The sequence below is a fragment of the Papilio xuthus genome, unplaced genomic scaffold (assembly GCF_000836235.2).
Source record: "Papilio xuthus unplaced genomic scaffold, Pxut_1.1 DF826933.1, whole genome shotgun sequence".
NCBI lineage: Eukaryota > Metazoa > Arthropoda > Insecta > Lepidoptera > Papilionidae > Papilio > Papilio xuthus.
Window position 1 is genome coordinate 6,032,736 of NW_013531716.1, and position 21,243 is coordinate 6,053,978.

The following is a 21,243-nucleotide window of genomic DNA, read 5'->3' on the forward strand; positions in this document are numbered from 1 at the left end:
AAAAATTAATACGGTGAAAATCAATGTATACACGGATATGAATTTCTGTCCCGATGAGAAATAAAAAAAACACAACTAAATTATGTGAGCACACTAGCGCCCTCCAACATCGTCAAAAAAGTGTCATGATGCCATTTTTGTATTCGTATAGACTTTTGAAAAGTGTTGCTACACCTAGGCTTTTTTTTGAACACAACATCAGTCTTTTAAATTAATGAGTTATTAAGTTAAATATTATCTACATTCCATGTGATCGTCAATTAACCATTGAAAATTAACAAAAAAAAACTAAATAAACGCCTGATATTCTTTTACATAAGGTAAATACACATAAATACATAAACAATTGGCAGTGTAAATTCCTATGATACTTGACATTGAAACGAAAATTCCTACACCTAGATTCCTATGTAACATACTTATTAAATAAAAAACAAAGCATGAGTGTTATGTTGTTAGAAGGTTTCAGTTATTCATAACTTGCGTACTAAAACGCGAAGTGAAAATATAACGTGTTTCATGCGACAGGTAAATAACGTTAACACCGTACACTTAAGTACAATAATTAAATATGTAACTCTATTTGTGAATTAAAACTCACACACAATTACAATCAGGGGAAGAATACGAATACAATGACAACTCACTCGTCAAAATCGGATCAATGGTTTAGACTACAGGATGTTACAATGAACCTACTTACGTACGCAAACAAAATATTACCCGTGCATTAGTATGTTAAAAACATATCTTCATTCCTCTCACACTCGATGAATCTAACAGAGATACCAATATGTTCTCACGAAGGTATTTCGTCAATAGAAACTCACTGTAACTGTCAGGAAACTTTCACAAAACATTACTTTAAACTAATATATTTAATGCATTACAATATTTGGTCGCCTGACCTTGACCCAGGTAAGGCGGCACCTTATCCAAATAATGAACGAGCTACAAAGCTTTTTAATAATGTATATAATATCTGAATAAAATTTGAACTAACCGTCTTTAAGAACGAATTATAATTACCTTAATGACATCATTAACCACGATATTTAGTCGATCACGAAACTACACCGATACGTTGCTTTTTACTATATTTTGTTGTGTAAATTATGTTAAGAAATATTAATGAAACAAATCGACTTAATAATCACTCTTAAGTAAGTTAATGTATTAGTAATTTAATTTATATTTCAGCATAATCAAAGAAATGGAACCGCTCGTGAGAATAACGAATAAAAAACAAAATCAATAAAGTACATATTAATGCAGTGAACGCACGCAATTAAAATATCAACTTCGTTATTTAATATAATGCAGTTCTAAGAAATATATGTTTTCAAGTATTGAGTTTCTTAAGTGGGTCACCTTTAAGAAAGCTATAGCGGCAAAGATATACGATAGTCCTAAAACTAGGCCACTCCACTAAATAACCCGCCTTACTACGGTCTACGTTACGCCTACGATAAAACTTGCTACGAGATACATGGAACAATTTATTTCGTTTATCCATTTAAATCTTAGTATTATTATAAATGCAAATGTTTGGATGGATGGATGGATGAATCTGAAGAATAAAGTTGTGGTAAAACATTTATTAAGACTTAAAGACGGAAGGTGGACAAAAAAAAAACAAAATATTTCCCCATTGGCAGCAAAATAAGAAAGTGGTGCGACGACATAGAAAAATCGCTTGGTTTAGCTGGACCTGACTTACATCGGACAGGAAGAAATGGATGAATCTGGAGGAGGCTTTTACCGTTTCAGGCGGCCTTTACACAGAAGATCAAGGAGAAGAGACACTAACCATCCTAACTTTTAATTATTAAGTTTAGTTTTTCCAGTAGTTTCTGTAAACTAAACACTATACACAAAACTAACTTATATTTAATTCTAGTTGTAAATATTTGTAATTTTGTATGATACATTTAAAAAGACGGAGACAAACGTCTCCATCCTTTTATTAACGAGTCTCTCAAAGGTATTTTATAAGACCATTCTGAATAGCTAAAGCAGCATCCGGTTTTAATTATAAAGTACAAAGAGCGACTTACACGGCACAATATATGTAGAAACGCAAAGGTTATAAAAATGGTTTTTTTACTCTCTTCACAACCTATTTTACATTTTTCCCTTTTACTTTATTTCACAAAGTGTATGTAAATGTCATCAAAGGTGTGATAATTCAAATGATGTATGGTCGTAGCCACAAAAATCTGATATCTTGCTCATGGAATGATTGCAATACGTATCGGTTTACTAAAAGCTGAAATGATAGCCGAAAAAACATCCAAAGTGCCGACTAATAGTGAGTAATCGGAACAAGGTCGAACCACGGCGTTTGCAGTGTCTTTCTTGTACGTGTAAAATCAATATGACGGGCAATGCTTTGTCGCACGCTAGTGTAATAAAAAATTATAAATTACAACGTTCGTTTACCTCAAATTGAATCAGCTTGTAATCTATCAACAACAGAAACTTGCAAGGAGTTCCGCAGCATGCGTTTTGAACACTAACTCGCGCTGATATATCGATGGAGGGTGAAATGCACATGCCGCCCGCGCCTATGCATCTTTAACACTGACAGCAAGGACGATCGCTTAACGCTTAAAAAGCTTTATAACTTCAAACGTATCCGTCATTTCATTTCCACTCGTAGTTATGTAGTAAAGTTACTCTTCTGAACATTGTCACACGCAAAGTTACCCTCGTGAATTACTACGAAGCTTTATTTTTGTTCCGTACTATCGTTATTATATATTTTATGTGTCGGTTTTATTTTAACTTTTTATAGGAACGTTTCAATATGCTTTACGCTTTTAAAACAGCGAAGTGACCGCTGCTCATAGAGACACGTACTTGCAGATGCGTTGCCTACCTTTAATCGACGGAGGAGAAGGGACGCAAAGAAAGATCACATTTCCATCATGTTCTATTAGTAAAAAGGCAGAAAGGGGAAGAGGACTAATTTTAGGCCACTTGCGCACAGACTCATCAGACCAAACATGGAATTTCTTACACTTCACGACTGTCTTCTCTGTGGACGTGGTATGTCAAGTCGGCCCATTCGTACACCAGATGTTGCCGGCTCTACCACTTAAAAATTAAAACAAATGAATTGTGTATTCGTCTTTCTTTGTAACATCTAGATAAATGCAAATTTTGACCTCTACAATGGCGGCAGAATTTAATATTTTACCGAATTTATTATAACTTATTGCCGAATAGGAGAACGAAGAACATTAATCATCCAAGAGTATATTTTACGCTTAATAAATAACATTATTATTACCGCTTTATAAAAACGTTAACTAGTTGAGTATAAAAATATGTCATTGCGTGTCAAACTGGTAGTAAAAGCAAAACTTTTGTCGTTAGAAGTCATCACGTTTGGCTTTTTCAAGCGACAGTTGTTCTCAAACTGAAATCGACAAAGATCACGCTTTTGCACGTGAAACCTTTGTTTTGTTACTTTTGCTTAGGTCAATAACCTAATGTTTACGTGTAGAACGATTTATGTCTATCATAAAAGATTTCCCGCAATTCCTAGTTTGCTTAAGTAGTCATGAAAAACGAAATATTTAGACTAAATAAATGCATAATATTTTCTTAAACAAATCCTCTCTTCCACAGGTTAATATATATGTTTAATAGTCTTGAAATCATCTTCCTTTAAAGTAAAACGAATAAAAAGCAAACAAACAATCCACTCACTTGACTAATAATACGTTTTTCGGAGTCTGGAATAGGTGTAGTAAATAATTCGTAGCAAACGTCTACGAGGTGGCTACGATTAATCCGTAGGCCTACTGTAAACTATTGTTGGTAAATTGATGGACACTGATTTGCAATTTATTTCGTTACTTATGTATTTGTTGGAATTTCTTTTATAATTCTTTATTGTTATTTTTTATTTCTCAAAATTAAAAAATAATACGCTGACAATTTGATTATCCTATAATTTATGTCCCTGATACTTAATGAAGACTGACTTTAATTATACATTGTTCCATTACAATGTAATAGTTTCGAATAAAAGTTGGTATCAGTATTTTTAATATTAAAATAATAAACATTACTCACCGATAATCCTGGATTACAACCGGAAGTGATAGAATTCTTCCTGAACTTGGGTACACATATCTGCATTGAACTTTTCCCTTTGGGGGGCCCGGCGCATCCATACTCGTCGCTGCGATCATTTCTCGTCAAATTTATGTTATTCGTGTTGTTAACCTTTACTAAAATATTACAAGTCTGCGAAGCAATCTGGAATAGACCCTCCTCTAAGTTTCTCTTATTTGAATACTGTCGATTAAAGTGTAAATAGTCCCAAAGTGAAGGCATTTTTATTCAAGAATCGCGTATGGAAGTTACTGTTTTTCAGTTTTCGGCAGTGACGTGCGACCGGTCGGAGTCGCTAACCCGATGTGTCGTTGGGGGTACAGTTGCTGTACTGTTGTGGACTTGCGCGTTAAAGTTTACTTTCGACACGGTACTGTCGCGTGGTAAATTGCTAAAATTTTTCTATTAGTTTTTTTAAAACACTGTGATAAATTAGTAAACAGCTATTAAAAAATAATCCACATTTTACCCATTATTACAAAAAAAACTAACCATGTTTAATTTACTTTACAGGCTTACATTTATTGTAAGAGTGTCAAGATTCTTCTTTGCTAACTTAATTACTTAAACTTAAATATAGTATGCATTGATTAATTTTAGTTTTATTGTATACATTAATTTATGATCCTATATAATTAATTTGAGAAATCGATGTTTTTTCTACATTTTGTAAACTTTGTGTACGTGATGATACTGAACCGATCAAACCGCTCAACGAAGTTTTACATAATTAAGTGAAGCGAATGTATTAGGTAAATTAATTTCATTAAAAAAATGAACTTCGTGGATGAAAAATTACTTTCTATCAATTAATTCACCTTTATAGATTTCTTTTGGGAATATATAGAAATATTGCGTTAATTTGTTTGGTTTTCTGTTTTACAAAATTTATTAATACTTTATCACGATTTGAAAGTTTTATTTTTCATTATGAAATGAACTCACACTCGCCTTATGTCATTGAAATACTGCGTAGAAACTTCCTTTTTCGAATCGAATATGAGCGATGATTTCCAAAGATTGAGTTCACAATAAACTTTATATGTTTCAGCAGTATGAAATGGAAATTACATTTTAAAAAGTATATACGTGTTTGTAGAATAAGCAAATATGTGTACACGACAGTGAAGCCATTATTAAAACATAATTCAGTACTCATGGGCTAAGGTAAACAACGGAATTGTAGCATTATTTACACTCGAGGTAAAATAAAACGATACTATCAAAAATAAAACATAGTTTTTCGTCAGCCAACTCCCTAAGCGTCCAATTTACACGTTAACTACGCAGTCTAGCTCACCATTTTAATATTTAAGGAATTGTACATATTTGAGAACGAAAACTGAGTCTTTCGACCTTGATAATAGCTTTTATTGTTATACATATAAACGTTTTGAACAGAATACCTATTTGTGTAGTCCTTTATGTAGAAAAACTGACGATTATTTGTTATTTACGGTAGTTATATTTGTACGTCTTCAGAGCGTAATCTTTAGACTTTTTACTTATCTTTTCAGCTGTTATTACAATAAAACTATCCTTAACACATTCTATGCCACAAGATTTTTTCCGCAATGTATTTAAATGAACTTGCCACTTTGCTCGGTGGCACTCAACATGTTGGCCAGAACTAACATTTTTCCAACAATTTCTGTACAAGCATTAATCCGGTGGAGAGGTATAAGGAGTACTGATTTCTTCAGATAAATTATAAAAAAATAATGACAAATTTTATTTGTAAAATAAAAACTGGTTTATTAACTGATTTCTATTTACTTTTAGAACCTTACTTCTAAGTTAATCAGTGGTAATTATTTGTAGTCATGGACCCTGTAGAACGACGTGTCTCTGGGGTTTGTACACCACTTCGTCGTGACTCTGGTGGGGTTTTTTCTTCTTCATCTTTCATGTCCACATCATCAGAAATGGAATCGGTCTCATCGGAGTCATCTAGAATGGCTTGGAGCTGATGTATCGAAGTAACCAACACATGGAATTGCTTCTTTCTTAATGCTAACCTGCTTTCCAATTGCTGTTTTGAAGCTTCTAAGCTACTTAATTCTTTTTTCAATGTGGCAAGTCTTTCTAAAGTCTCTTTTCTATCAGGCTGTTCACTTATTACTTTTGCTAGTACATCATATTCTATACGATTTTTACGCACAGTTTTTGCTTGAGCTAAATCAGCTTTGCTTTTCTCTATGTTATTTTTAGCAACTTCTATACCATTTTCTAATATTTTTGATAGTGATTCGTAACTTTTTAATTCCGCAGCCATCATGCCTGCACCCAACTGAGATTTTGTTACAGCAAATTCACACTGAGCAAGCTGCGCTAACATTCTGTCATGAGTTGATTTACTGTAAAAAAAAATATATTATTAATATCACTATTGAAATAGATCGGAAACATTCAACCATAGCAATAAGAGTTTTCTAACCTATCTTCAAGTTTTTCATCAGTACTGTTACACCATTTTATCAATGTTTTCAATAATACATTTAATCGACGATCATCCCCTGTACCATCGCCATCAATAAGTAGTCTTCTTCGTATAACGTCTTCTGTAAAGTTGTGATTTTTAGATAAATATATAAATAATGTTTATTCAATTCGTTGTAAAAGTTGTACACAAAAAAGTTACTTTCTGTAAACTTTCCTACTTACCATCACCCATGTTTGAAAATTGTTTATTTATTGGCTTTGAACAGTAAAAAAATAAACAATAAGCAACTTGTTTTTATTTTATGTAGCCTTTTCAATTATTTGTTTTGAAGTTTTGAAGCTCACAATTTTTTTAACAAGGCAAAAGTTTTAGATCATACAGCCATTGACATTTGTAATAAAGGTTCATTTTTTTTTGTTTTAGAATTTTACTTTCATTGTTTTATTAAGTTAGAAATATTTTTTTTTACCTTTAAACATTTTGGAGATTTTCTCACCTTTACTTTTTTATAACAATAATTTCACAGCACAGTCACTGTACCTAAATTCTAAACGTAAATGTCAATTTTATTTTATTCAATGTTATGATTCTTAGCGAGTTTAAGTCCATATTAGAAATAATGGATATATTCCTAATTTTCCTTGATTTCAACCGACAATCTTTGTATCCCCTAGTGTTCTCCATATAGATTTTCTATTGATAATGTCCGTAATCATGGAAAACAGAAATTTCAGTGATAAAATTGAAGCTTACTTTTCGGAGCTAGGGCGACGGTTAGTGAAATATGATTTTATTGTGTTTCATATCTTAACTTTAGAATATATAACATGAAAAACAATTTTAAACAATGGTTTATTACAGGAAAGTTTGGCGAAGTATCATGCTGGGACAAATATTGTCTTTCTTATTAAGTGGCAAATGTATATTAACAACATTGCTTCAGAGTGCTACATGGCAATTTCCCACCACGGCTCAGCTCATTATTCCGTATTTATTGCTATTTATTTTATTTACACCATCTTTACTTTGTGCGGACTTCAAAAAATTAACCAAGTAAGTAATTTAACTTGAAACAAATCAGAAAACCTTTCAAAATAATACAAATTGGACTTATGGACTCCATGGATGTATGAAAGACAAATGTATTCTATAGCTTTAATTTGCCTAATATTCTATCTATATTACATTTTTCACATTTTATTGCACATACTTATTAGACAAAGTTAGATAGAACTAAAACTTTAATACAGTTCTTATTTCAAAAGCTATTATTATTATTATAACAGTTCTTTTTATTTTAGAAGATGGTGGGTCTTAATCATAGCATGCACATTGGATGTGGAAGCAAGCTGGTTGTTGGTGTTGTCCCAAAGATTCACATCTGTACTTAGCTGACAGCTGCTTGCCTGCAGCGGTGTGGGCGCAGCCTTAGTGGGTGGGGCATGGAGAGGACAGAGGCTGGGAGTTGTTCATGTGGCGGGAGCTACCCTAGGACTTATGGCTGTTGTTTGTGTGGTCTGGGCAGATGTGGAAGGTGCACCTACTGATGGTATGTATAACTTATGGACAAATTATAAATTTAATTAATTTCAAAATAAAATGAATTCCTACATAATATTAGTACAGCCTGCCAAGATGTCTTGTGCACAAATGTGTCTGCAAATATAAATGAGCAGTGGTCACTTCGTCATTTTGATGAATTCTGGTGTCTACTTGTTTAAATCAATCAGTGCAGTAAAGATATTATGAGAGTGTTTTAACAGAAATATTGAACAGTAATCTGATAATATAAATTATTGAAACATGTACTAAAGGAAGTGATTTGTTGAAACTGAGGTGTCTGGATACATTTAATGGAGATAATTTTTATTACAGGTAAAAATCAGCTTGTAGGCGACATGCTTTGTCTGGCCGGTTCATTGGTCTATGCCTTGGTGACCATTCTTCAAGAGATGATGCTGACTAAGCAATCTTGCTCCGAATATCTGGCTTTACTTGGATTTATCGGAGGAGTTGTTTCTTGTACGCAAACGTTTCTTCTGGAATTTAACGAACTACTTATGTTCAATTGGTATGAATTGGAAACTATTGTACAACTTGGCAGTTTCTGTGGATTGCAGACTATATTTCAAATACTGCAGAGTTTTATGCTTAGAGATGCAGGAGCCATAATACTGCATCTCTCGTTTTTATCGTCCGATTATTACACACTTATTGCGGGGATGTATATTTTTCAATTTAAGGTAAAGTTACAATATTATTATAATATTTTATAGAAAAGCTAAACGCTTGATAGTTGCAGTCTTACAGCACTAGTCTATTCCTAGTACTATTTATACTTTAGTGCTTTAATTGGTATACTACTACTATATATTTTATTTTATTATAATCTTACTTATATTATAAATGTGAATATTTAAATGTTTAGATGGAAGGATGGATGTTTGTTTGAAGGTATCTCCGGAACACCTCAACAGATGTTGATGAAATTTGACACAGATGTAGAACATAGCTATACATTTAGTTTTATTTAATTCCGCGCGGACGGATTCGCGGGCGACAACTATTAATATATAAATTCTAATGTTTGGATGGATGTTTGTTTGAAGGTATCTCCGGAACATCTATATGGATCTCTGAAATTTGGCATAGATGTAATACATAGTCTGGAAAAACTCATAGGCTACTTGTTATGTTTTTTTTTAATTCCGCGCAGACGGAGTCGCGGGCGACAACAAGTATTCTTTTTATTATATATTTCTCTTAAGATAATTGTTACATAGGTTTATATTCCCCTTTTGCAATAACTAGGATAACATATTTTGTATGATTGTTGTGATACTGAAAACTGAATGTTGATTAATTTACAGTTTCATGCGCTCTACTTCTTGTCATACCTCCTGGCAATGGTGGGTGTGTTCCTGTTCTGTTCAAGGTCTACGAAGCCCCCACCTTCCCCGGAAGCTTTGCCACAGATTGTGAATGATGCTGTACGCTCCCAGGACAATTTGTCTCTGTATGTATGATTTTAAATCTAACATATGAATGGTTGAATAAAATTAAGATGCCAGTAGCATAATGAATAAAAACTTTTTGGAAATTATCTTTTTAATTTATTCCAAACATCAGCCTGTATATACTGTAACACAATGAAAAGCTACATTTCTAATAATAGTTATTTTAAACATGGTTGAAATGGAATAAATATTAAAAAATATGTACAATAAAGTTTGACTAAAATAATAATTATGATTTCAGAGAATACACAGTACCAACATTGGATTGTATACCTATAGAAGGTCTTGAGCCCCCGATGAGTAGAGATACAACATTTACATCATTTCTCGGAGCACCACAGACTAGTGTACCCAATGGTAACTTACTTATGGGACAAACTCATGATAACCAAAGTCCTTCTAAAGATTTGTAAAAGTTTTTCTATCCATACCTGTATAAAAACATATTTTACAAAAGGAAACATGGATAAGACTCAGTATTTCTACAAGTCTAAGGATGTAAGCAGGTATGTTTGCTTCATATGTTATTGTTTGTTAGAGTTTTCCTTTATATGTATGCTATAAATGTACTTAAAATATATATATATATATATATATAAGTAGTGTGATAGATATATATGTTAAAGTCTTAAATAGACATGTTTTTGCTTTTTTGTGTAAGAGATTTATTAATTTCTAAAAAAAAAAAGATTTTACTTTTCTTTCTTGGCAACATTTAGAAATTTCAGTCTTATGCTATAGTGTGACAGTTTAGTAAAGTTAAGAATTTACAGTGTGACCATATAAAATTTAGGATTGCCATATAAATTGTGTAATTTATAATATTAGTAATGATGATTGTAGGACGATATTTAAATATTATATTAATGCGTAAGACATTTTGAAAAATCTCTAACTTTTGAAAATCAATACTGCCACGTAATCGAATTTTTAAAGAATTTTTTAAACCTGTTTAAAATTTTTGCAACTTTTGTGAGGACTTTATAGAATAGTTTCTACAGTAAACTAAGGAATTGTAACCAATAATATTCTAGACAATTTTACTATATGTATAGATAAGTACGATTATAAAATAAATTAAGAAAAATAATTCCCTAGGATGTTAAGAAACAAATTACGTGTACACATTCCATTTATTCCATATTACGCGATATTGAATCACGCCATAAAATATTTATTATGTTTTTCTTAATAAGGGCTAGTATTTTTTAACAATTCTCGTATATTCCATTTATCACATAAAAAAATATTTAATATAGTTATACAAGATACTAGGAAAAATATAAATGTAATATTTATCTTTTACCAAAAATATCTTAGTGTAAAAGTAGTACATGTTATTTATTTAGCTTACAAATATTAAAAAGACAACCTATTGAATCGTATTAATTTTACCATTTTTTGTTGCTGGTAATAAAAAAATTCTAACATTTCTATTAGATTTAAAATCTATTTTTATGTATGTGTAATCCAATCATAAAATTCTATATAACATTTACATTACTATAGTAATACTAATTAGCATTTAAAATTACTGGTAATAGCAATAACATAGTAAAACACCAATTTACTGTCTTAGCACAATACATGTTTGTCGGAACAAATCTTATATATTTTTATTACTTTTATATTATTTACTAACAACATCGTATTATGCCGTTAAGTGTTATTTTTTATGGCAATGTACTGTTTACCTTTACAGTAAAAGCTTGCAAATTATTCTATTAATTAAAAAAATTGTACTTTTTAAATAATGAAAAGGAAACTGTTATTGTCTATGTTATGTTTGCTCAATTTGTGTTTATTGTTATGTTTGAAATATGTATTAATTTTAATGGATTTTGTGATCATTGTTATACTATCTGTATCTTTAAGCTGAAAGTTGTTTTTACTGTGATTTAATTAATGTTTTATAAAATGCATTGAAATATTTTAATTTTAAACATGTTGCTCTATGTACTTTGATTATGTACTATTGTTAATAATATCGCTCAATTACTGAGTAGTTTTTAATATGGGTTAATTAGTAAAATATTTATCCATTAGATGAAATATGCTAGATTTAAGTTTTTTTTTTCAATAAAAACCAAAACATTTTTTGTGTTATTATTCAAAATAGTCCCGATTAGAATAATCAGCTATGAGTCACTGAGATTTCAAAAAGACAATTGTTACTCCAAGCACAAAAGTGGAGTGAGTTACGCGAATAAATGGAAGACAAAGCACTTAATTATCGCTCTATAGTCTCTTTTTTTAATCAATGATTTTTCGTCTTTTTAGCAGAAAGCCTTATAGTCAAACTTAAAAAAAAGGATAGACAAGTACAGTGACATTTTATTTGACAAGTTGACAACGTTACTTTGTTAATCAAACATTTCTTTTTCAAAACATTTCTTGTTGGCGTCCCCTCTTTTAGTTGTTAAAATGTTAAATGTTCTTGTGACGTAAAAAGTTATTTTAATAAGAACCAAAATGTCGCTCGAAATACCATTGATGAGCACAGATGAGGTAATGTGAAAGAATGATCGCGGTATACATTTTATAGTACTGTCAGTGTTTCATAACTGGAATTTATTACTTAGGTGATCGAGTTGGATCCAGAGCAGTTACCATCGGGGGATGAAGTACTAAGTATATTACAACAAGAACGTCCGCAATTAAATGTTTGGATTAATGTTGCGGTATGTATACATAACCTCTTAGATAGTTCTCCTTAGTCTGAAATTAAACGTTATAAAACATGATTATATTATCTTATAGCTTGCATACTACAAACAAAAGAAAATAGAGGACTTCCTTAAAATCTTAGAAGCATCCAAAACTTATGGAAACCTTGACTATCGAGATTATGAGAGAGATCAAATGCGGGCCCTCGACATGGCGGCTGCATACTATGTGCAGGAGGCCAACAAGGAGAAGTCTAAAGACAAAAAGAAAGAACTTTTCACTAAAGCCACATTCCTATATACTATGGCAGACAAAATTATCATGTATGATCAGGTATGTGCGAATATATTACAGTAGTAGAAATGGTTTAATCAGATATACTTTTTCCTCAATTTTTCAATTTTTTTAATGATCTAGAACCATCTCCTTGGCCGAGCATATTTTTGCCTTTTGGAAGGTGATAAAATGGAACAAGCTGATGCCCAATTCAATTTCGTACTTAATCAATCACCCAACAATGTACCATCTTTACTGGGAAAAGCATGTATAGCGTTCAATCGCAAAGACTACAGAGGTGCTTTAGCATTTTATAAGAAAGCTCTCAGGACTAATCCTGATAGTCCTGCAGCATTACGTCTTGGCATGGGACACTGCTTTATGAAATTAAACAATCAAGAAAAAGCCAGGTATATAACATTTTTTTTTCTCTTAATTTGTAAGAGATGGTTGATGTTTCAAATAGAAATTGTATACTAAGTGGTTTTATTGTGCAACAAACTGTAAGAATAATGTATATTCTTTTTTATGTCATAATGAGCGAGCAGCCACCTGAAATCGCTTAAATAGCAAAGTGGCCGATGCCCATAGACATACGTAACTGCATATATATTGCCTACCTTAAATTGACAGAGTAAGAGAATATTTTCCCTTGCCATGCATCCCCTCCAGAAAATCCATTTCCAACTCCCATCCTTTCCTAATAAGAAAAAGGGGGGAAGGGAAATAGGACTAAAATTAGACCTCCGGGATCCGGACGAAATGCGTAATTACTTCCACTTAACGCCTGCCTTCCTTATGGTTGTGGTATTGCAACCGGCTAATTTGTACAAAGATGTTAAAGCGGGCTCTACTACTGTTAAAAATTGTATATTCTTTTAGTTTAAAAGTAAATGTTGTTTTCAGGATGGCTTTTGAAAGAGCCCTACAGTTAGACCCACAGTGTGTTGGAGCCTTAGTAGGCCTGTCAATACTAAAGTTGAACCTACAGGAGAATGAGTCAAATAAAATGGCTGTAATCATGTTGTCACAAGCATATGCAATTGATCCTAAAAACCCTATGGTGTTGAATCATCTTGCAAATCATTTCTTCTTCAAAAAGGTTTGCTTTCTATAGATTTCTTTAAAAAGCGTATGTTAAGGCATGTAACAGATTAGTTCCCTTAGAAGCATTATTTCTTTTTTTATGTATTTTTGATTGACTTGTTATTTTAACATGTCAATCAAAAAGCGACAGCGAAAAGTTTCCTTGTATAATTTTATCTAGAATATTTATTTTATATTATAAAATACAGGACTATGGAAAAGTGTTGCATTTAGCAATGCATGCTTACCACAATACGGAGAATGAGGCGATGCGTGCAGAGAGTTGCCATCATCTGGCTCGTGCATTCCATGCACAGGGAGATTGCGATCAGGCTTTTCAATATTATTATCAGGCAACACAGTTTGCTCCACCTAATTTTGTGTTGCCACATTATGGACTCGGACAGATGTATATTTATAGAGGAGATACTGAAAATGTAAGTAACAGTAGATTTTTGTTTAATTTAAGTTCGAAGTTAATTAGGGTTCTTTTTTTAAAAATCACAAAAATATGTCGTAGCACTTTTTCTGCACAATACCTTTAATTACATCAAAATCACCAATATTCATGTTTAAGGGTGTCTAAATATGTATTAGTTAAGTTTGTTTATATTAAATAATGGATTCTAGAATTATTTTCTTGAATTTGCTTTCCTCAAGAAACAACTGGACATTAATAAAATATTTCACAAGCATAACTATTATCGATACCACCGAAATACTGGTACAAAAATATATTCTTATCCCTCTCATCCTACATGGAAAGACAGAGATAGCACACTGTTTTCATACAATTTAGCAGTTAAATACACAAACATTCAAATTCTGTCTTCCTAAAAATAAACAAGTAATATTTATTACAGGCTGCACAGTGCTTTGAGAAAGTGCTCAAAGCTCAGCCAGGGAACTATGAAACAATGAAAATCTTAGGGTCATTGTACGCCAACTCTCCATCACAATCAAAGCGAGACATTGCACGGCAACATCTGAAGAAAGTAACGGAACAGTTTCCAGATGACGTAGAGGCATGGATTGAACTGGCACAGATATTGGAACAAAATGATTTACAGGTATTTTTTATTTAATTGTATTGATATAAACAGCGCTGCAAATATCTGAAAAGAAATTCTTATAGTCAAGTCACCCGACATGGATAGGGTCAGCATGGTTAACTAATGCTTAGTCATCCCTAACTTAAGTTACACTCTGAGCCCCTTAGTGGGGATTTATAGTAAGCTGATGATGATACAGTAAAGACTGATTAAATTGGTTAAAATGATGTGTCAGTGATGGAAATAAAAGCCATAGATCCTCCATAAATTACTTATTATTAAAACTGAATCCTTGTTTATGACGTTACTTATAACGGATGCTTGGGTCCAATGGGAATTGTTTCCTATTGGGCTGATGGGTAAATTGATGAGTCCAACGGGAAACACCCTTTATAACCATTTTTGACTTTGTTTTTTTTTGACTTGAAATTCTTCATATTGTATCTTCATGTCTACTTTTCATAGGGTTCCCTTAATGCGTATAGTACAGCGATGAAAATCTTAAAAGATAAGGTAAATGCAGATATACCAGCGGAAATATTGAACAATGTGGCAGCCCTACATTACAGACTCGGCAATCTTAGTGAAGCTATGAAATACTTAGAAGAAGCTTTGGAAAGGTATATGTATAAAGTTATGGCATAACCCATTCAACATTTTTTTTAAAAGAAAAAAAATATATAATTCTACTTACTAAGAAATTTAAAGATATATGTAAAGTTAAACAACCCGCACTTGGCCAGTGTGGTTGACTATGGCCTGGTCACCCCTAACTTAGAGTAGGCTCCGAGCCCCTCGGTGGGGAGATGTAGTGAGCTCATGATGATGATATAATTCTAATTCTATTCTGTCTTAATCTAGATTGTAGTCTACTTGTCTTCTAGATATCACAGAGATCCGTTAAGCCGTTTTGAAGATGTGTAGTAAGAAACATCCATCCATCCAAACTTTTTTTTCATTTATTATATTAGTAAGTCTGGATTGGATACATACATACATTTAAACTATTACTATTTGTATGAATGGGTGGATGGATGTTTGTTTTAAGTTATCTCCACAATGTCTCCATGGATCTTGTTGAAATTTGGCATACATGTACAGAATAGTCTGGAGGAACACATAGGCTACTAATTAAGTTTTTTTCAAATTCAGCGCGAACAGAGTCGCGGGCAATAGCTAGTATATTTTGATGGTTATAATAAAATAGATTAATTTCAGAGAGAAAGCAGATGCAAAAACTCTGGACGCTCAGTACTACAATTCAATAGCGGTAACAACTATGTACAACTTGGCGAGACTGAATGAAGCACTTTGTATATATAACAAAGCTGAGAAGTTATATAAGGATATACTCAAAGAACATCCTAATTACATTGACTGTTATTTAAGGTAAGAAATATTCATTGAAATTATGGTAAATTACAATTTTATGATTTAGTTATTTATGTAATTGTATTGTTTATTTCGAAAATAACCTTAAAATCTGTTATAATTATTTTGACTAATTTTGTATAGTGATGTGGGAAAAGTGTTTTTCCTTAAATTTAATTTAGTTCAGTTTGTGTATGACATATCATTTGTATAGGAAATTTAATATGTAATTAGGAGCTAGATACTTGCGATTGCTCGCGTGGAATAAAAAAAAACTAAGTAATTTTAGACAATATTTTTTGGAATTATTTGGCGCGAATGACATGCTTTCGTTACAAAGTCAAGTGTCAGAGTGATTAGTGAGGGGACATAAACGTCGACATTTTAGTAAGGCTAGTGTTGCGCCAGTACACCGGCACAGTGTCGGATTTTCTGCCTAACAGTCTATTTCTCTAGACTATATTCTACATCGTAAGTAGAGAATAAGAAACCTCAATATCAGTATGATGTGTCAGGTTGGGATGCATGGCGCGCGACAAGGGGCGCATCTACGACGCGTCGGACTGGTTCAAGGAGGCGCTGAAGGTGAACACGGAGCACCCGGACACGTGGTCGCTGCTCGGCAACCTGCACCTCGCGCAGCAGGAGTGGGGACCCGGACAGAAGAAGTTCGAGAGGATCCTGCAGAACTCCGCCACCTCTACTGACGCTTACTCCTTGATCGCACTCGGTCAGTTATACCAAACTAAAATATAATAATACTTACTTAATATTATAAAGTTACTCTGTCTGTCCTTTTTTCACGGAAAAATTACCCAACGAACTCACCACTAAAATTCATATTATACAGGCGCCCCCTGTTGTCAATAAGTGCCATTAGGTTCTTGTTGTGTCATGTTTTGTGTGTCATTGCGTTTTATCAATAGTAAGTTTTAGTTATAAGTTTTCATGCAACTACTTCTAGTGGGTTTCCGAGACCAATGTCTCCGTTTAAAACATATTGCGTTCTGTCAAACATGAAAGACAGGGATGACGATATGTTTTATACGGAGTTACCCACAGGTAGTGCTCCAGCTGTAGTCTGATAGCCGTAATATGTTGTATATTGAACAGGCAACGTATGGCTTCAAACATTGCATCAGCCGTGTCGTGAGAAGGAACGCGAGAAACGTCACCAGGAACGTGCACTTGCTATGTACAAGCAAGTTCTCAAGAACGACCCTAAAAATATCTGGGCAGCTAATGGCATCGGCTGTGTCTTAGCACACAAGGTAACTAAGTAATATGAAAAAGTTTTTAATACATTTTTGTAACGAATTCTAAAAAAAAAGAAGTTGGTAATGACTTTATGTTCTTGATTATTTATTATTTTCATTCTTAAAATAAGATATATGTTACAGGGTTGTATAAACGAGGCGCGTGACATATTCGCGCAAGTGCGCGAGGCGACTGCGGACTTTCCCGATGTATGGATGAACATCGCGCATATATATGTTGAACAGAAACAGTATATCAACGCCATACAGATGGTTATTATTTAATTATTATTTTTAGTATGTGAAAGATACAGAGAGCGTGAGAGAGAAATGTGGGCATATTAAAGTAGAAAGGATAAATGAATTTAAAACATAATAATAATATTATATGTAGTACGTAAAGACAGAGAGCGATACTAACGCCATCTGCGCTCTACAAAGAATTAAAAAATACAGACAAAGTAAATGCGAAAATAAACAATAATTGCGAAAAGTTATAAACTGGCGATCTTAAGTTAACATTTGAGTTATCTATCAGGTTATTATATTTTTAATGTGTGTATTACTGTATGTAGTACGAGAACTGCATCCGCAAGTTCCGCATGCAGCACGACGAGGAGTGGCTGACATGGGTGGCGCGTGCGCACGGGCTGGCGGCGCGGCCACACGCGGCACGCGCGGCGCTGCTGCGTGCTCGCCGCGTCGCGCCGCACGACCCCGCGCTGCTCTACAACACCGCGCTGGCGCTGCGCCGCCTCGCCGCACATGTGCTCAAAGATGAACGATCCGAGCTGGCGGTCGTGCTGCGAGCTGTACACGAGCTCCAAGTCTCACATCGGTACCTATCATCCGCCTTTCTAGATTTTGATCTCGGAAACACACTGCGAGGGATTCAGAGCCTTCTTTAAGAGTGATTGGGTCTTAGTTAACGACGTTGGCCCTTTGCGGGTTGATTTGATACATATTTTATTATTTTTTGGCCTAACTGTGCAGACTGTTTCATCACGATGTTTTCTATCACTGTAAGAATGCTGAATAATTCGAAAAACACATGGGTATATAGCGTGGATCGAACCCAGTTTTACATGACAACTGCGCCACTGACGCTCTAAATAAAACCTTTTTTAAGATAAAAAAAAAAATATTTAATTATTATAGAGACGTACTCTCGCGCCCTTTGATCGCTCTAGCATAGTTATATTTCAATCTGATGAATGGTTTAGAGTGATATAGAGGACAAAGTAAATGATGATGTTCGTATGCAGGTACTTCCAGAGGTTATCATCAGTGAGCGGCGAGGGTCAGGAGCGCACTCGGTTCGAGGCGAGCGCGGCGGCTGCGGAGGCCCGGCAGTGCGCAGATCTGCTGTCGCAGGCGCAGTGGCACGTGGCGCGCGCACGCAGGCAGCACGATGAGGAGCTCACGCTGAGGGACAGGCAGCGAGAGCAGCGCGAGGCCTTCCGCAGGCAACAGGTTGTATTCCATTTTCTTATAAGGAATTATGATATTTGTAACTGTTTTCGTCGCATGTACTATGCGCATTTGTTACTATATTAATACATTTCATGCCACTACACTCACATTATCATAGTGAACATAATGCGAGTCGGTAGCATTTAATGTGTTAAAATTGTTTGAATTGCACTCTCACTATATGACCGATAACCACTGATTATTACAAAACCGAAATGAATCAAAAACTCAATGCATAAAATCAAGTTTTATGTTATTAGTATAAAAAAGCGATGTAATTTGCTTGATTCATTACAAAGTTGCTTATTTAAGATAGTGGAAAACCCTTGGTTACTCTTTAATTTTGTAGGAAGAGGAACGTAAGCGTCGCGAGGAGGAGCAGGCGAAGAGCACTGTGGAGATGCTGCAGAAGCGACAGGAGTTCAAGGAGAAGACGAAGAACGCACTGGTGTTCGCCGACATGCCGGCGGAGGGCAAGGCGAGAGCGCGCGGACGGAGACGCGACGAGTACGTCTCCGACTCGCCCGCCAGTGGCAGCGACGCACCACGAGAAGAACGGTCAGTTACAATCATATTAATACAAAGATTGCGACAACTAAATGGGCGTAGATTTTGGTATCAGAAACCCACTTTTAATCGGTAGACGTTTAATTTACAAAAGGTTTAAATATAATGCATAATTGTGGTATAATAAGTGTTGTATTATTGTAGTCGCGAGGCTAAGCAGAAGAAGAGTCGCAAGCGTGAGGGCGGTGAGAGCCGCAAGGGCAAGTCGCGACGTCGCCGAGACCGCCCCTCGGGCAGCGACAGCGACCCGCCCGCTAAGCGCGGCAGGAAAAAGGTAATCTATGTGCAAATTACTGTCATACACATCCATACAGATACACACAAACTTTCTCAATATACCGCTAATAGGTGGTTAATCGTACGGACATCCGATATGTGGTCGTGGGTCCGAATTTGACTATTTAATCAAGCACGAGCCTCGTAAGTGATTTACAGTATTTTAATACAGCATTTTAATTTGCCGTATTTTAATAATAAAAAATGTTTAATTCTAATAAATAAAATATGAATCTATTACTATGTCACTGTCAGCTGTAAGTGATTATTTATTTTCATAGGGTGAGAAAGGAATCGGCAAACGTGAGAAAGGATCCAAAGGGAAGGCAGACGAAAAGGGCACGAAGTTGCGCATGAAGATCGTGTCCAAAGAGACGATCTCTACGTCCGAGTCGGACTCGGAGGCGTCGCGCAAGTCGCGCAGTCGCAGTCGCAGTGGTAGTCGCAGTCGCAGTGGCAGTCGCAGTCGCAGCCCGCCAGCTACCAAAGGACGCAAGAGAATCGTGTCCGCTTCTGATAGCGATCGGTAAGAGTAACAATATTTCAATTTCTATTTCACTTGGGGTTTTGAATGAAGTGAAATTCACATTCACACATTGTCATCCCTCATATTTTAATTGAAAAAAAACATGAAGAACAATATGTGTCAGTATGGCGGAAGTTTAAATTCGAAACCCACATTAAGAGTGTAATAACGCCTTTTCAACCTAAAATTACCTTGTCTAAATGTATGTTAAAGATACTCAAAGTATTCTTCTTTGTAGATCACGTTCGAAAAGCCGCTCTAAATCGCGTAGCCGTTCACGCTCTGGTTCTGCGAAGAGTCGTTCTCGCTCTAAAAGCCGATCTCGCTCTAAAAGCCGATCACGCTCAAAGAGCCGATCTCGCTCCAAGGGTCGCTCCCGCTCTAAGAGTCGTTCTCGCTCCAAGAGTCGCTCTCGGTCTAAGAGTCGCTCTCGGTCTAAGAGTCGATCTCGATCAAAGAGCGGATCTAAGGGCCGCTCCCGCTCCAAGAGTCGCTCACGTTCGAAGAGTCGATCAAAGTCTAAGAGCCGATCGCGCTCCCGATCAAAGAGCGTTTCAAGGTCTAAAAGCCGTTCAAGATCCAGGTAAATATAAAAAAATATATTCAGTTTAATAATTTAGACGAATCAAATTTATCAAAACGTCATATAACCTACCTACCTGTCATCTTTCCAGGTCTAAGAGTAGATCACGATCGAAGTCAAGGTCTCGTTCACGGTCCAAGAGTGGTTCCAGAAGTCGTTCCGGTTCCCGGTCGCGTTCCGGCTCCAGGTCTAGGTCCGGATCGAGAAACTCCAGACCAGAGACTCCCGTGTCTAGGAAATCAGTTTCCGCAAGTGAAGACGAGGCGTAAATTAGCCACACTGCATATCTATATAAACTCAATTTACCGTTGTGGTATAAATGCCCATGGTTACGTTTTCTGTGTATTATAATAGAAATATTAAACTTAAATAAATGTATTTTTGTTTCATTTGTCCCCGTAGGGTTGGAAATGTAAAAGTTCAAAAATGAGTTGGTTACGGTGTCGATTTACTAGTAATTTTCTATTAAAGTTTTCATAACGAACTGTAAAGAAGGTCCATTCACTGACTTAAAGATCTGGC

The 21,243-nt window shown here is 34.7% G+C and overlaps 4 protein-coding genes across 4 annotated transcripts in view; 2 read left to right on the forward strand and 2 right to left on the reverse strand.

Annotated features, from left to right (window-relative positions):
* Positions 1–4,417, reverse strand: part of LOC106122269 (phospholipase D3) — a 28,054-nt gene extending 23,637 nt beyond the window's left edge. The window contains exon 1 of the mRNA XM_013318196.1: positions 4,087–4,417. Coding sequence (XP_013173650.1) covers positions 4,087–4,350 — 264 coding nt within the window. The 5' untranslated portion in view covers positions 4,351–4,417. The remainder of the gene's footprint in view (positions 1–4,086) is intronic.
* A 1,445-nt stretch (positions 4,418–5,862) lies between these two features.
* On the reverse strand, positions 5,863–6,823 carry thoc7 (THO complex subunit 7). Its single transcript, NM_001312790.1, is given in 3 exon segments — positions 5,863–6,485; positions 6,566–6,689; positions 6,793–6,823. Coding segments are annotated over 3 exon segments (690 nt in total). The 5' UTR covers positions 6,803–6,823; the 3' UTR covers positions 5,863–5,929.
* Positions 6,824–7,162: 339 nt separating this feature from the next.
* LOC106121978 (solute carrier family 35 member F2) lies at positions 7,163–10,165 on the forward strand. Its single transcript, XM_013317817.1, has 6 exons — positions 7,163–7,344; positions 7,433–7,624; positions 7,873–8,120; positions 8,447–8,814; positions 9,442–9,587; positions 9,830–10,165. The coding sequence occupies exons 3-6, from the start codon at positions 8,069–8,071 to the stop codon at positions 9,999–10,001; spliced, it is 738 nt and encodes a 245-aa protein (XP_013173271.1). The 5' UTR covers positions 7,163–7,344; positions 7,433–7,624; positions 7,873–8,068; the 3' UTR covers positions 10,002–10,165.
* A 1,761-nt stretch (positions 10,166–11,926) lies between these two features.
* Ctr9 (RNA polymerase-associated protein Ctr9) lies at positions 11,927–21,097 on the forward strand. Its single transcript, XM_013318055.1, has 19 exons — positions 11,927–12,096; positions 12,171–12,269; positions 12,349–12,588; positions 12,673–12,941; positions 13,438–13,633; positions 13,827–14,054; positions 14,481–14,687; positions 15,135–15,289; positions 15,888–16,058; positions 16,556–16,770; positions 17,154–17,311; positions 17,441–17,569; positions 17,872–18,134; positions 18,562–18,769; positions 19,119–19,327; positions 19,481–19,610; positions 19,894–20,138; positions 20,377–20,721; positions 20,813–21,097. Exons 1-19 carry the CDS (start codon positions 12,061–12,063, stop codon positions 20,988–20,990), a joined length of 3,681 nt encoding a protein of 1,226 aa, XP_013173509.1. The 5' UTR covers positions 11,927–12,060; the 3' UTR covers positions 20,991–21,097.
* The last annotated feature ends 146 nt before the right edge of the window (positions 21,098–21,243 follow it).

Excerpts from the sequence above, each read along its gene's own strand:
- LOC106121978 (XM_013317817.1), top strand. The coding sequence starts at position 8,069 with ATGGCTGTTGTTTGTGTGGTCTGGGCAGATGTGGAAGGTGCACCTACT. Across the intron at positions 8,121-8,446 it reads GGAAGGTGCACCTACTGATG|GTAAAAATCAGCTTGTAGGC; the intron begins GTATGTATAACT and ends TTTTTATTACAG. Across the intron at positions 8,815-9,441 it reads TGTATATTTTTCAATTTAAG|TTTCATGCGCTCTACTTCTT; the intron begins GTAAAGTTACAA and ends ATTAATTTACAG.
- Ctr9 (XM_013318055.1), top strand. The coding sequence starts at position 12,061 with ATGTCGCTCGAAATACCATTGATGAGCACAGATGAG. Across the intron at positions 12,097-12,170 it reads CATTGATGAGCACAGATGAG|GTGATCGAGTTGGATCCAGA; the intron begins GTAATGTGAAAG and ends TTTATTACTTAG. Across the intron at positions 18,135-18,561 it reads GAGCTCCAAGTCTCACATCG|GTACTTCCAGAGGTTATCAT; the intron begins GTACCTATCATC and ends GTTCGTATGCAG.